The 13110-nt window shown below is 44.1% G+C and overlaps 1 protein-coding gene across 1 annotated transcript in view; it reads left to right on the top strand.

Annotated features, from left to right (window-relative positions):
• RASGEF1A (RasGEF domain family member 1A) overlaps positions 1-12882 on the top strand; it is a 58908-nt gene extending 46026 nt beyond the window's left edge. Inside the window, exons 12-13 of the mRNA XM_081329741.1 lie at positions 218-290; positions 8315-12882. Coding sequence (XP_081185867.1) covers positions 218-290; positions 8315-8339 — 98 coding nt within the window. The 3' untranslated portion in view covers positions 8340-12882. The remainder of the gene's footprint in view (positions 1-217; positions 291-8314) is intronic.
• The last annotated feature ends 228 nt before the right edge of the window (positions 12883-13110 follow it).

The following is a 13110-nucleotide window of genomic DNA, read 5'->3' as shown; positions in this document are numbered from 1 at the left end:
TCTATCTATCTATCTACCATTATCCCTTCTCTCTCACACACAGCTCTCTCTTTCTATCCCTTTCTCTATCATCCCTCTCTAACTTTCTCTACCTGCCTGCCTGTCTACCATCCGTCTATCTACCTAGCCACAAACGACATACTTCTGACTCCATCATCATCACAAACTGCCCCACAGTCCTGACACTTGTTCTTTCTTCCTCCTCCTCCTCCTCCAGCTTTGTTTATTGCCTCGTTTGAAAACGAAGGTCCAGAAAATCACATGGAGAAAGACAGCTGGAAGACTCTCAGGTAATCATGGTTATGGGTTAAAAATGGTTAAAAGGGAAGCAAGAGATGTTGCTTGGAACAAAGCCAAAAAGGTTACTTAGCCATTGTGCAGAGCAAAGATTCTCATTCTCGGGGGGGGGGGAGAAACCAACCCAAATTGCACGAGTATTGTCCTGTTTGCCACAAAGGGAAGGGGAACATTCAAAGGGGGCTAGCCTCTCTCGTTCTTCTAGGCACCAAGAATCCTTGGCTAACACAAAGCCACAAACCTCCTCACAACTCTCTAAGTATGGAGCAAAGAAGTAAAGTCTGCTTCTTCCTTAAATCAGGAGGTCCTCAGGAATGTGGACGGAGGTTGAGATGGTGGCCACCAAGATGGGATGAAAGCCCTGCCCCCTTGTTTACATGGGTCAAGATCACCTTTCAGTCCAAAGTGTGTGGTCTCCACCTGACTTTTCATCCCCCTTCAGACACCAATTTTAATGTTTTCCCACGTGAAAAACGCCTTGCACAGCAGACCAAAGACCGAATGACGCTTTTTCTCCCCAATGTTCTCATTTTAAGGTTTCCAGGAAGTATTTATTTATTGATTCGATTGATTTCTATAGCCGCTCACCTCAGCAAACAAATGTGGGCAGCTCATGCTTCAAAACATAGGTTACAATTAATTTTTTAAAACAGCAAGAGCAATTTAAAAAAAAACAGTAAAAAGCATGAAGGCAGTCAAAAAGTATTTAAGCGTCTAATTCGGAGTACCGTATATACTTGAGTATAAGCCGACTCGAGTATAAGCCGAGACCCCCAATTTCACCCCCAAAAACTGGGAAAAGTTGTTGACTCGAGTATAAGCCGATCCGCCGTTCTGCATGCCTCGGAGGCTGGATCCGCGCTCTGCAAGCCTCTGCCACCAGCAGAGGCTCGATCCGCCATTTTGCAAGCCTGAATACACAGGAATACCCTGTGTGGCCGCGGCTCTCGGGGAAGCCCTGGCTGTCCGCTTCCTCACTCCACGCTGCCATTCGGGGCCCGCGCGTTCCCCGGGCAAATCGCGGCGCCCAGCAGGCGAGGAAACACGCCCGTTCCAGTCGCCCCCCCTTCCCTCAGGAGACGCGAAGCAAGTGACCGCCCGGAGCTTACCGAGGACTTGCGCGCGGCCGAGGCTTCGGTACTTCCAGGATCGCGCGCACCTCTCCCAAGCCGCCGCCGTCCGGAGACCTGCCGAAGTTTGGGGAGGTTTGGGGAGGTACGCGCGCACCTCCCCAAACCTCCCCAAACGTCGGCAGGTCTCCGTTCCTCCGCGCAGACCTGCCGACGTTTGGGGAGGTTTGGGCGCCTCCCCAAACCTCCCGAAACGTCGGCAGGTCTCCGTTCCTCCTGCCGACGTTTGGGGAGGTTTGGGCGCCTCCCCAAACCTCCCCAGGTCTCCGTTCCTCCGCGCAGACCTGCCGACGTTTGGGGAGGTTTGGGCGCCTCCCCAAACCTCCCCAGGTCTCCGTTCCTCCTGCCGAAGTTTGGGGAGGTTTGGGCGCCTCCCCAAACCTCCCCAGGTCTCCGTTCCTCCGCGCAGACCTGCCGACGTTTGGGGAGGTTTGGGCGCCTCCCCAAACCTCCCCAGGTCTCCGTTCCTCCTGCCGAAGTTTGGGGAGGTTTGGGCGCCTCCCCAAACCTCCCCAGGTCTCCGTTCCTCCGCGCAGACCTGCCGACGTTTGGGGAGGTTTGGGCGCCTCCCCAAACCTCCCCAGGTCTCCGTTCCTCCGCACAGACCTGCCGACGTTTGGGGAGGTTTGGGCGCCTCCCCAAACCTCCCCAAACCTCCCCAGGTCTCCTTTCCTCCTGCCGAAGTTTGGGGAGGTTTGGGCGCCTCCCCAAACCTCCCCAGGTCTCACTATACACATTCACCCAGAAGTGACTCCCTCTGTCCTGACAGGGGATTATTCCCCTCCAAGTACATCTAGAATGGTAGTCAAAAGAATTGTTAAGTAGTTTTTACCTTTCACAAATCTCTTTCAACTTCTTTAGTTGATTGCTTTGGCATTCTTCTGCTACATCTGTTAGCTTTTGTATAAGCTTAGGAGGGGGAAAAAACAGATATGTCATAGACTGTACCAGCCACACATTCTGTTGATAAGTATTGCACAGATAGTCTTCAGGTTGTGACCCTAATGGAGACTGCCATTAAATAATGTTAAATGAACTGCCTCAAGTAATGACCAGCCATACGTATTCTCCTCAGTGCATTCATTAAAGAGTGCACTGGTCATTAATTGAGGGTGGGGGAGATCCTGGGAGGCCTAATGCAAGCACCAGCCCGCCTGCCTCAGGTCTCCCCCACCCCCAGATACTGGGCTTCAGCACAGCTGGCTGTCTTGCCAAAGAGAAACATCTGGGAAGGAAAACCCTGTCTTACCTCTTTCCCAATTCTGCCTCTGCCCTTCCTCCTACCAAGGTGTTCTGGGACTAGTTCCCTAGCCTTTGGGAGCTTTTGGTGTTCGCCCATCAGCTGTCTACGGGGAGGCAACAAAGCTGCCTCTCTAGGCTTTGAGAAACGGCCCCTTGCACAAAAGGCAGCTTCAGGACGAGCTTCCAAAAACCCTTTCCTTCCTTAACGCCCTCCCCACCTTCCCCCAGAAAGCCATATTTCTTTTTTTTTGTTATTGAAATTTTTTATTGAAGTTACAATATTATCCCCACCCCAGAACCCCTCCCCCTCCCCCATATTTCTTCAATAACAAAAACATAAAAAGCTGGTTGGGATGTACTCGCTGATTCCCCCCCCCTTTTTTTAGATGCTAAAACTAAACTCTCCCTCTGCCTTCCAACCAATATCCCTTTTTAAAATCTTACCTTGGCTCCAGATGGAAGAGTAGAGGAACTAAGCTAGTAAGGAGAGAATTTTTTTCTGCAACTTTTTACTCCTGAAGTAGTAGTAGCAGTAATAATAGTAGTAGTAGGAATAATAATAATAAATCCCTAAAAGTTGTGCCAGAAAATGGAGGACGCTGGGTCTTTGCAAGTTTTAGCTGTCTGTCAGACTGCCTGAAAAGGGCGGCCTTCAGGCAGCCAGGCGACAGCTAAAGCTTGCAAAGACCCAGCGTCCTCCATTTTCTGGCATAACCGTCGGAGATTACTTAAAAAAAAAAACAAAAAAAAACCTTCAGAGGAAAAACAGCTGCAGAAACATTTTGTCTCCTTGCTGGCTTGGTTCATCTACTCTTCAGCCAGGAGGGAGTCCAAGGCCTAGAGAAGGAGAGCTTTGCAGCATCCCTATGGACAGCTGATGGGCAGACAGCTGATTAGCGGAGAAGGCTCTGAAAGTAGCCGCCATTTTAGCAAGGAATTGTTCGCAGCTGCTTCCAGGAGTCCTGGGGAGCAGGCCTAAGTGCTGCAGGGGAAGACGGGCAGGGGAGGACAGCGCAACATCCCCAGGGTCTGTGGTAAGTGTGAATGACCACTGGAGTTATACTCAAGTATATACGGTACTTATAAAGGGTTAATATTTGGGCATGTGGATTTTAACTTGGGACTCAAAGAAGCATTATTTTCATTTTACCCTCTCAGGATGTAGTACAGAAAACCCATCTTCATCTTTTCCCAATGTAGGGCCAAACCAATGGAAGAAGTTCTCAATTATTCAGGGATTAGAGGTCTGCTTTGTACTAAATGGATTTAATTCTGTTTAAAGCACAAACAGACCCTGTGGATTTGGCCTGCTTTTAGGGCATTTTTCGCAGAAGGGGAACAACAGCAACAGACAAAAGTTTTGCCTGTAGACAATTTTCAGCATATGTTTTGAGGGCTGGCTGGCTGGCAAATCATCTTCAGTAATCAGAATGCACGGACAATTTCAGTGTTCCTTGAGCAAGGAACAAGGAAAGCACGAATTTCATGGTCAGAGGACTGGGGACTAAAACACATGAAGAACAGTTGCAAGGGTTAAGGCTGACACGATAGCAGTATTCCAATATCTGCTAAGCTTGTAAGCCGCCCTGAGTCTTCGGAGAAGGGCGGGATATAAATGGAATAAAAATAAAAATAAAAATAAATAAATCTCAGGGGTTGCCCCAAAGAAGAGGGGGTCCAGCTATTCTCCAAAGCACCAGAAGGCAGGACAAAAAACAACGGATGGAAACTAATCAAGGAGAGAAGCAACCTAGAACTAAGGAGAAACTTCCTGACAGTTGGAACAATTAACCAGTGGAACAACCTGCCTCCAGAAGCTGTGAATGCTCCAACACTGGAAGTTTTTAAGAAGAAACTGGACAACCATTTGTCAGAAATGGTATAGAGTTTCCTGCCTGAGCATGGTTCTGACAGATGAAACTCTTAAAAGAACTTTGAGGCATTGTTTACCTTAAATAATCTTTTATTTGAGAAACAAAGTATTGATACTACATAGCTGAAACCAGAAACTAAATTCCACCACCCATCACCCCCGGCACAAAGCAGCAAAGCACAATTCCCTCCTCCAATTAACAGTCATAAATCACATTCCCAATTAGCCTGAAGCACGGGCTTTCTCCCCAGCTCTGCAGCCCACCCAATCTTTATCAGCTCTGGGCTCAATAACCTTGGATTCCCATGGCTGAGTTATTGTTATGACTAACTGGTCTCTCATCCACACACACCCCCCCCCTCTCAGCATCATCTAACTCTAAAAGCGAAAGAGAAAAGATGGCTACATTTCCATCTGTTGTCAAAGCAAGAACATCCGATGTTAGCAGCATTGACAGTTGAACTAGAGGACCTCCAAGGTGCCTTCCAACTCTGTTATTCTCTTCTCCCTTCCCTTCCCTTCCCTTCCATTCCAATTTTATTCTTATTCTTATTCTATTCTATTCTCCAATTTTTCAATCAGATTGAGGGCAAGAGAAGAAAGGGACGACAGAGAACGAGGTGGCTGGATGGAGTCACTGAAGCAGTAGGCGTGAGCTTAAAGGGACTGCAGAAGGTGGTAGACGACAGGAAGGCCAGGAGGAACATTGTCCGTGGGGTCGCGATGGGTTGGACATGACTTCACAACTAACAACAGAACAACATTCTATTATTCTATTCTATTCTATTCTATTCTATTCTATTCTATTCTATTCTATTCTATTCTATTCTATTCTATTCTATTCTATTCTATTCTATTCTAATCATTATTCTATTCTATTTTATTTATCATTATTCTACTCTATTATTCTATTCTATTCTATTCTATTCTATTCTAATCATTATTCTATTCTATTTTATTTATCATTATTCTACTCTACTCTACTCTACTCTATTCTATTCTATTCTATTCTATTCTATTCTATTCTATTCTAATCATTATTCTATTCTATTTTATTTATCATTATTCTATTCTATTCTATTCTATTCTATTCTATTCTATTCTATTCTATTCTATTATCATTACTCTATTCTATCATTACTCTATTCTATTCTATCATTATTCTATTCTATTATTATTCTATTTATCATTATTCTATAGTATTCTATTCATCATTATTCTACTCTACTCTACTCTACTCTAGTCTACTCTATTTCTATTCTATTCTATTCATTATTCTACTCTACTCTACTCTACTCTATTCTATTCTCTGTGACAGATACTCAGTTTGGTGAAATCTTTTTCTCATCTTAGCATGTTCCAAGCGGAACAAGATCTTGATTTCACGGTAGAGAAACAGACTGCAGTGGGACACAAGCGAAAGTGTTCCTAACAGGAATATGACTACTGGACCAATAACCAAGGAAGGGGTAGGGATGCCCTGAGGACTGCTTGCCCTCCTCCCCATGATCAAAGCAAGGTTCAGTGCCAGACAATGCCAGAAAAGATTGAAAAGCCCTTTGTCAGAATGGTGTAGGGTCTACGACTTGGACTAGAAGACCTCCAAAATCCCTTCCAACTCTGTCATCCTGTTAATTCATCAGCCAGATTTTGGAGGGTCTCAGAGTCAACTTAAGTGGGAAGTCGAGGGAAGCTGAGATTTCACATCAAGGTAGTCTGGTTTCTGCCCCGCATTAAAATAACAACGCGTTCGATGATGTGAGATGACCAAGATGCCTACAAAATGGCCAGTGCCTATACTGCTGTTACTCGGTTTCTTTATGGTCCCTCCCTAGACAGCACAGCAACTGTTGTTCTGAGGAGAGAAAGGAGCTGGATGTTGGTTGTGCTGGGAAAGCAGGAAGGGTGTGGATAGTCACCTGTGGCAACAAACCAGCCTGCAGCTGCCTAATGCACGAGGAGGAGTTGGAGGAGCAGGAGGAGGAGGAGGAGGAGGTGTAGCAGAAGTGGGGAAAAGTGGAGTAAAGAGCAGCAAACACTGGACTTGGTTGTGTATGTGTGTTGCATAGTGACCTGAATTGTCATATGGGCTCTTTTAGGTTTTCACTTGGGTATACATTTCTCCAGTGTCAGAATAGAGCTGGAAGGGAGACACTAGACCATTTCAGTCAGGTCCAGGCTCTTCTTAAAGGCCTCCAGTAATGAAACAACCACAACTTCTGGTGGCAAGCTGTTCCACTGGTTAATTGTCCTCACTGTTAGGAAGTTTTTCCTTAATTCCAGGTTGCTTCTCTCCTTGATGAGTTTCCATCCGTCGTTTCTTGTCTTTGCCATTTTGGTGCTTTGGAGAATAGGTTGACTCCCTCTTCTTTGGGGCAGCCCCTCAAATACTAGAAGACTGCTATCACGTCCCCTCCTCTCCCTTCTTTTCTGGCCATTCCCCATTCCTGTTCTTCAGGGCTTTAATCATCTTAGTTGCTCTTCTCTGCACTTCTCCCAAAGTCTCAATTTATTTATTTATTTGTTTGGTAATGTGGTGACCAAAACTGGATGCCGTATTCCAGATGTGGCCTTACTAAGGCTTTTATAAAGTGATACTAATTCTCCCACGCGATTTTTTTAAAAAAAATCCCATTTATATCCCGCCCTTCTCCGAAGACTCAGGGTGGCTTACAATGTAACGCACAAATCAATGTGCTTAGCAATAGCCTTCATTCTATATATCGGGTACCGCCGGTGAAGGACTGCCGGCGGTTGACTCCCAGAGAGAGGGCCTTCTCTGTGGGTGCGCCTGCCCTTTGGAACCAACTTCCTACGGAACTTAGGACTGCCCCCGACCTCTGTTCGTTCCGCCAGGACCTTAAAACCTGGCTCTTTGAGCTGTCTGGCCTAGACTGAGGGGTTTTTAATTGGGTTTTAAAGTTTTAATTTTTGGGGTTTAAATTTAATTACTTGTTTTAAATTTATTTTAACTTTTGTATTGTATGATTTTAATTGCCCTGTAAACCGCCCTGATTCCTATGGGAATAGGGCGGTATAGAAGTCAAAATAATAAATAAATAAATAAATAAATAAATAAATAAATAAATAAATAAATAATAAATAAATATGCCTGCTTATTAGGGCTTTTGCCCCCCCTCCCCAAGCAGCATTATTACAAAGTCAGCTTAATGCCCCCAACAATCTTGGAGCCTTGGTGGAGCAGTGGGCTAATGCCTCCTTAAGTAACACCAGCTGCCTGCAATTAGTGCAGGTTCGAGTCCCACCAGGCTCAAGGTTGACTCAGCCTTCCATCCTTCCCAGGTAGGTAAATTGAGGACCCAGATTGTTGGGGGCAATAAGCTGACTTTGTAATAATGCCACTTGGGGGGAGGGCCGAAAGCCCTAATAAGCAGGCATATACATAGAATGAAGGCTATTGCTAAGCACATTGATTTGTGCTTTAGATTGTAAGCCGCCCTGAGTCTTCAGAGAAGGGCGGGATATAAATGGGATTAAATAATAAAAAAAATCTGGGTCCTCATTTTACCTACCTCGGAAGGATGGAAGGCTGAGTCAACCTTGAGCCTGGTGGGACTCGAAGCTGCACTAATTGCAGGCAGCTGGTGTTACTTAAGGAGGCATTAGCCCACTGCTCCACCAAGGCTCTTGGTTTTGATTTTGATTCTATGCCTCTGTTTTATCCAACCCAGGATGGTATTAGCCTTTTTTCTTTTGGCTGCTGCCTTGTAAAAGAACTTATAATAGTGACCTGTTATCCTTTCCTTTTTAGGACAACACTCCTCAACCGAGCTTGAGAACTGGGACTTTGGATTTTAAAGCACACTCTACAAACACTGTTTTTTTAAAAAAACAAAAAACAAAAAAAACAACTCCTGAATGACTTGGTTTGTGAAAAGAAGAAGGCCTTGCTGGTTGGGGTCTGTTTTGTGTAAATATATATATGAATGACTGACTGAAAACAAAATGTGCTTGATCGTATTTGAAGTCAACTTTAAGGCACTTAATGAAGGTTTTTGGTTTTTGGTGGTGGTGTTTTTTTAAAAGTCCAAATCAAGGGCAGGGCCCTGTTCTCAGAGTTAAAATGGACTGCGGGAAAGTAAGAATCCATGGTGAGGTCTTCTCCAAGGGCCATCATGAACTTTATTTTCATGTGTGACAATTTCTACCCAACACTGTACGTGTACAATCTCCGAGGGAGTCGGTACACTCACTTCTAAGGTTCCCCTTGATCTTGCGTGTGTGCCTGGCGCTTCCTGGTGAAGAGCATCGTGGTCTTTGCGTGTGCCTGGCACGTTCATGGCGTGGAAACCACTCACCCAAAGAGGCAACCGAGTTGATTTCCGGATTAGCCCAGGTTGATTAACTACGAAACTTAAGCACGGGACCCTTGGTCAAACTACACACCCGTTTAAGTGAACCGATATTTTGTTAAATGTGCTTCTTCTTTACTGCCACCCTTCTAGCTCTACTTTTCATTTTTTTTCCCTCTGGGTTGAATCTTGTAAAGGAGGCATTTAAAAGGGTAAATTTGTTTGTTTCAAGGCCGCCATAGATAAGCCGGGGTTTTTTTGTTTTTGCTGCAATATATTTCATATGGTCATTCTTACAGAATCATCCTGAGTTTTGTATTTGTGTTCTACTTTCCTTATTTTTATTTTTATTTTTATCTCCAGTGTTGTGCTGGGTGCTTTGCCTTTCGACTTAACACTACGGATGTACAAATCCTTTGGGAAATGTACAAAGCTGTTTACCCATCCAAAAATTGTTACATTGTCCCTTCCCACCTCCACGAGAATTGTGGTTGCTTGGAAAGCTATATGCATGCGTGCACGGAGTTACATAGATTATCCGCCCCCCCTGCCCCCTCAATCCCCAGTGAAGTGGAAAGCATCACCTGAAAATATACTCTGCAGGGTATGGTTTAAAGAAAATTCAATATGGTGGTCACGGACGAGTGTTAGAAGCCATATCAGCCCTGCCACACGGATAACAAAAGGGCAGAGTTTCAATCGCACCATCATGGACGCTACCTTTGACTTTTCTCACCATACCTTGAGGAGTCTCTCGATGCGGTGGGAAATTTGGGCAAAGAGGAGGCTGTTTTAAAAGGCTTAGAAGTTCCAAAGCAGCGTCTTCAAAAGTTCTGCACAGCCCTACTTGAAACAGCCAACAAAGTCAATTAAAATTTGCCCAGACTCTAACCCTAAAGAAAACAGATGTTACATGGTGGCTTGTTCAAGTATCTCCTGGAGAGAGAGAGAGGGAGAGAGGGAGAGAGGGAGAGAGAGAGAGAGAGAGAGAGAGAGAGAGAGAGAGAGAGAGAGAGAGAGAGAGAGAGAGAGAGAGAGAGAGAGAGAACAATGTGGAAAAGCATGGTATGAGAAGACTGAGCTAAATCTTTCTCCCCCAATACCAGGGTTTTATGTTGACTTTGGGTTGCTAAAACAAGGCAACTTAAAGTAAGTACGCAAAAGGAACGTTCCTTGCCGCCTGCTCCTCTTGCAGATACTGCAGCCCCAAGGAACTCTTTTTGAAGGATCAAAGGGCCTTCATGAACATGCGGCTAGGCCACGCTGAAGTAAAGGAAACTGCAAATTTCTTTGAAAAAGAGAAAAATCCAACTCAGAGGAAGCTCTGCTGGCAGGGCAAAAGTAGGGAGAAAGGAATTTTTTAATCTCTCCTTTCTCAAGATTAAAACAAATACAGATTCCTCCCCACCCGTGCCCCTGAAAGCCCTTGGTGGCATCTACACCATCTTAGAGAAATGTTTGGCTGACCTTGGATGGGAGTAGAAAATGCTAGAAGCTAGGCTGAGAGGTTTAAAAATGCCACAGCCCACATTATTAATCATATCTATATTTTTTATCAAGAAAGTTTCTTGGATATATCCATGGGTTGAGGATGACTTGGAGAGAGTCCAAGGAGTCTCAGCAGACCCCATTGACCAGCTCTCAGCTTGCCTCTCTTCTCTTTGGCTTTTAGACCTGGACTGCAAACCTGCAAAGGATCCTTAGGGGGCGGCCACGAGTTACAGCAAACCCTTTGCTGCCCTCTGGTGGCTGACTCCATTTTTGCAGCTCAGATGTGACTGCCCCATATTTGATCAACCAACCTTAGAAGCTGGTGGAGCATGGAAGGAGAGTGATGTGCCTGTAAAGCTTTTATCCCTACTTTGGAAAGGAAATCAAAACCAACACACACACACACAAACACACCTTATAACTCCAGAAATGCTCTCCAAAGGACCAAAGATTGCAGCTTGAGTTAGCTTGTGGTAGGAATGCAAGCCAACTTTCGTTTTCACGGGGAGCATTCAAACGCGTCATCCTCAGCCTGATTTACCCCAGATTAAGCTTCCCTGTTGCATTTCCCCGTTGTGTTGCAGTATAAAGGGACTTTTTTATTAACCGGAAGAGAATATTGGTGCCCCCGTCACGACACACAAGGATTCTGTCCTTTCTTTCTCTGGCCTTAATCGTTACTAGCAGCCTAGCTGCCCCCTCCTACATCAAGAAATTAGTGCCTTACAAGGTACTGAAAATCTTTAGCGTACCTTCTTTTACAATTCTGCGTCAGAAACAAGCAAATTGAAAAACTAGGGATGTCTCAAAAAAACAACAACCAGCTATCGCTTTGTAAATAACCTGGAGGATATATATCAGACAAAATAAGAGTCTACCTTTCTCTGGGTTTATAATGGTGCAGCAGAACTTATTTTTGTTACAAAAGAGAATAGGAGAATCGTTCCAATTTTTTTTCTTCTTTGTTTGTTTGTTTCCCCCCATTAAGACAGGTTTTTTTTTCGTTTGCATCTGAATTTGTTCATCGGGGATATAAAATTTGAAGGAATCACAGTCTTGAGCAACCGGGGGTGGGGTGTTGACTGTTATAACCCGTTGACCGTAAGTACAAAAATCGGCTTGCTGGATTTCCCGAAATCCAATGGTGGGATTCAGCCGGTTCGCACCAGTTCGGCGGAACCGGTAGCTAATTTTTTGTTGCCCAGGCCCAGAACGGACCTCCGAAAGCGGCATCCACACAGAGAACCGGTTGTTCACCTATTTGAATCCCACCTCTGCCCAAATCTACCGTCAAAGCTCAGAAGAGGTGCTGAATGTATAGAAAGGGCATCATCCTGGTCTGTGTAAAACACAAAATGACAGCATCCTCTCTTAGTCTTGGCTACTGTCTAATGCATATACAGAAAACTCTATCTGTGTAACCCAATAGAGTAACTATATTAAGAGTTAAAGCCATCCCAGAGCTTGGTAGATTGGGACAATTTTAAGAAGGAAAGAAAAACTGTGTATTCTGGCTGTAAGTGACCTTCTTCACTCTTGCTGAATTCTTGGATCTTGTTACAGAATCGAGACCACATATTTTTTTTAAATGTTATCTGGAACATCTGCCATGTTCTATTTCCATTAGAACCAAGTTTTAAGTGTCTGTCTATCTATCTATCTATCTATCTATCTATCTATCTATCTATCATCTATCTATCTATCTATCTGTCTGTCTGTCTGTCTGTCTGTCTGTCTGTCTACCTACCTACCTACCTACCTACCTACCTACCTACCTATCTATCTATCTATCTATCTATCTATCTATCTATCTATCTATCTATCTATCTATCTATCTTTCGTTGCCTCCTGTTTATTTATTCTGTTCCAAATGTGTCTTCTGATCATCATGAATCTAACTTCTCGCTTTCCAAGTTTTAAAATTGCATTAGTTTCGGGGGGGGGGGGGGAATAAATAAACAGAGGTGGACACTCAGCTGGTGCAAATGAAGGCTTGGAACGCCAAAATGGGTTGAGACGGATGGTCCTTGACTTACAATTCATTTAGTGACCATTTGAATTTACAACAACAGTGAAAAAAGCGACTTATGACCCTTTTTGCACATTTTTTCACACAGCACCCCCATGGTCACATAGTCAAAATTCGGACACCTGGCAATGGACTCACATTTATTCTGACAAGCAAGATTGTAAGTCATGGACCAACCGTATTGCAGCTACTATAACTTTTTAAGGCAGCCTTGTCCTTTCCTAGGAGAAAATGCAGCTGTGTTAAAAAAGGTTTGCAGATATATGTGATGTTCTCCCCTTTGGCTTCAAAATCCAATTGGTTAGATGGGTCTGTTATCCATACAGGAAAGCTAATTTACTTGATTTTGCTAAGCTAAACCGTGGTTGGCTACTCTGTGGTTCAGCTGTTGTCAGGAAAAAAAAAGCCACTGCAACAAAGTAAAAGGCTTAAAAAAAATTGGGTAAAAGCTGAAAAGCAGTTTGGCCAAGTCAGAGAAAGAGATAAAACAGTCTCCACGTGCTACAAAATGTGAAAAAAATCATGAAGCTAGCCAGTTCTATTTAAAATATATATTCATTCTAAAACGTATGTCTAAATCATGGAAATTCCATTAGCTCATTGTTACTCTCCAACTTTCTAATTTAAATTAGGAGAAACCTTTTTTTTAATTTATTCAATAATGGTTTGCCAGTTTACATTTATGAGTTCCCAATGGAGGGCCATTAAAATACTATGAAATTTGTGCATATGTAC

Source organism: Vipera berus, assembly GCF_964194415.1.
Source record: "Vipera berus genome assembly, chromosome: 5".
Lineage (NCBI taxonomy): Eukaryota > Metazoa > Chordata > Lepidosauria > Squamata > Viperidae > Vipera > Vipera berus.
Note: the sequence above shows the minus strand (reverse complement) of the source record. Positions and strands in the feature narration are given on the sequence as shown.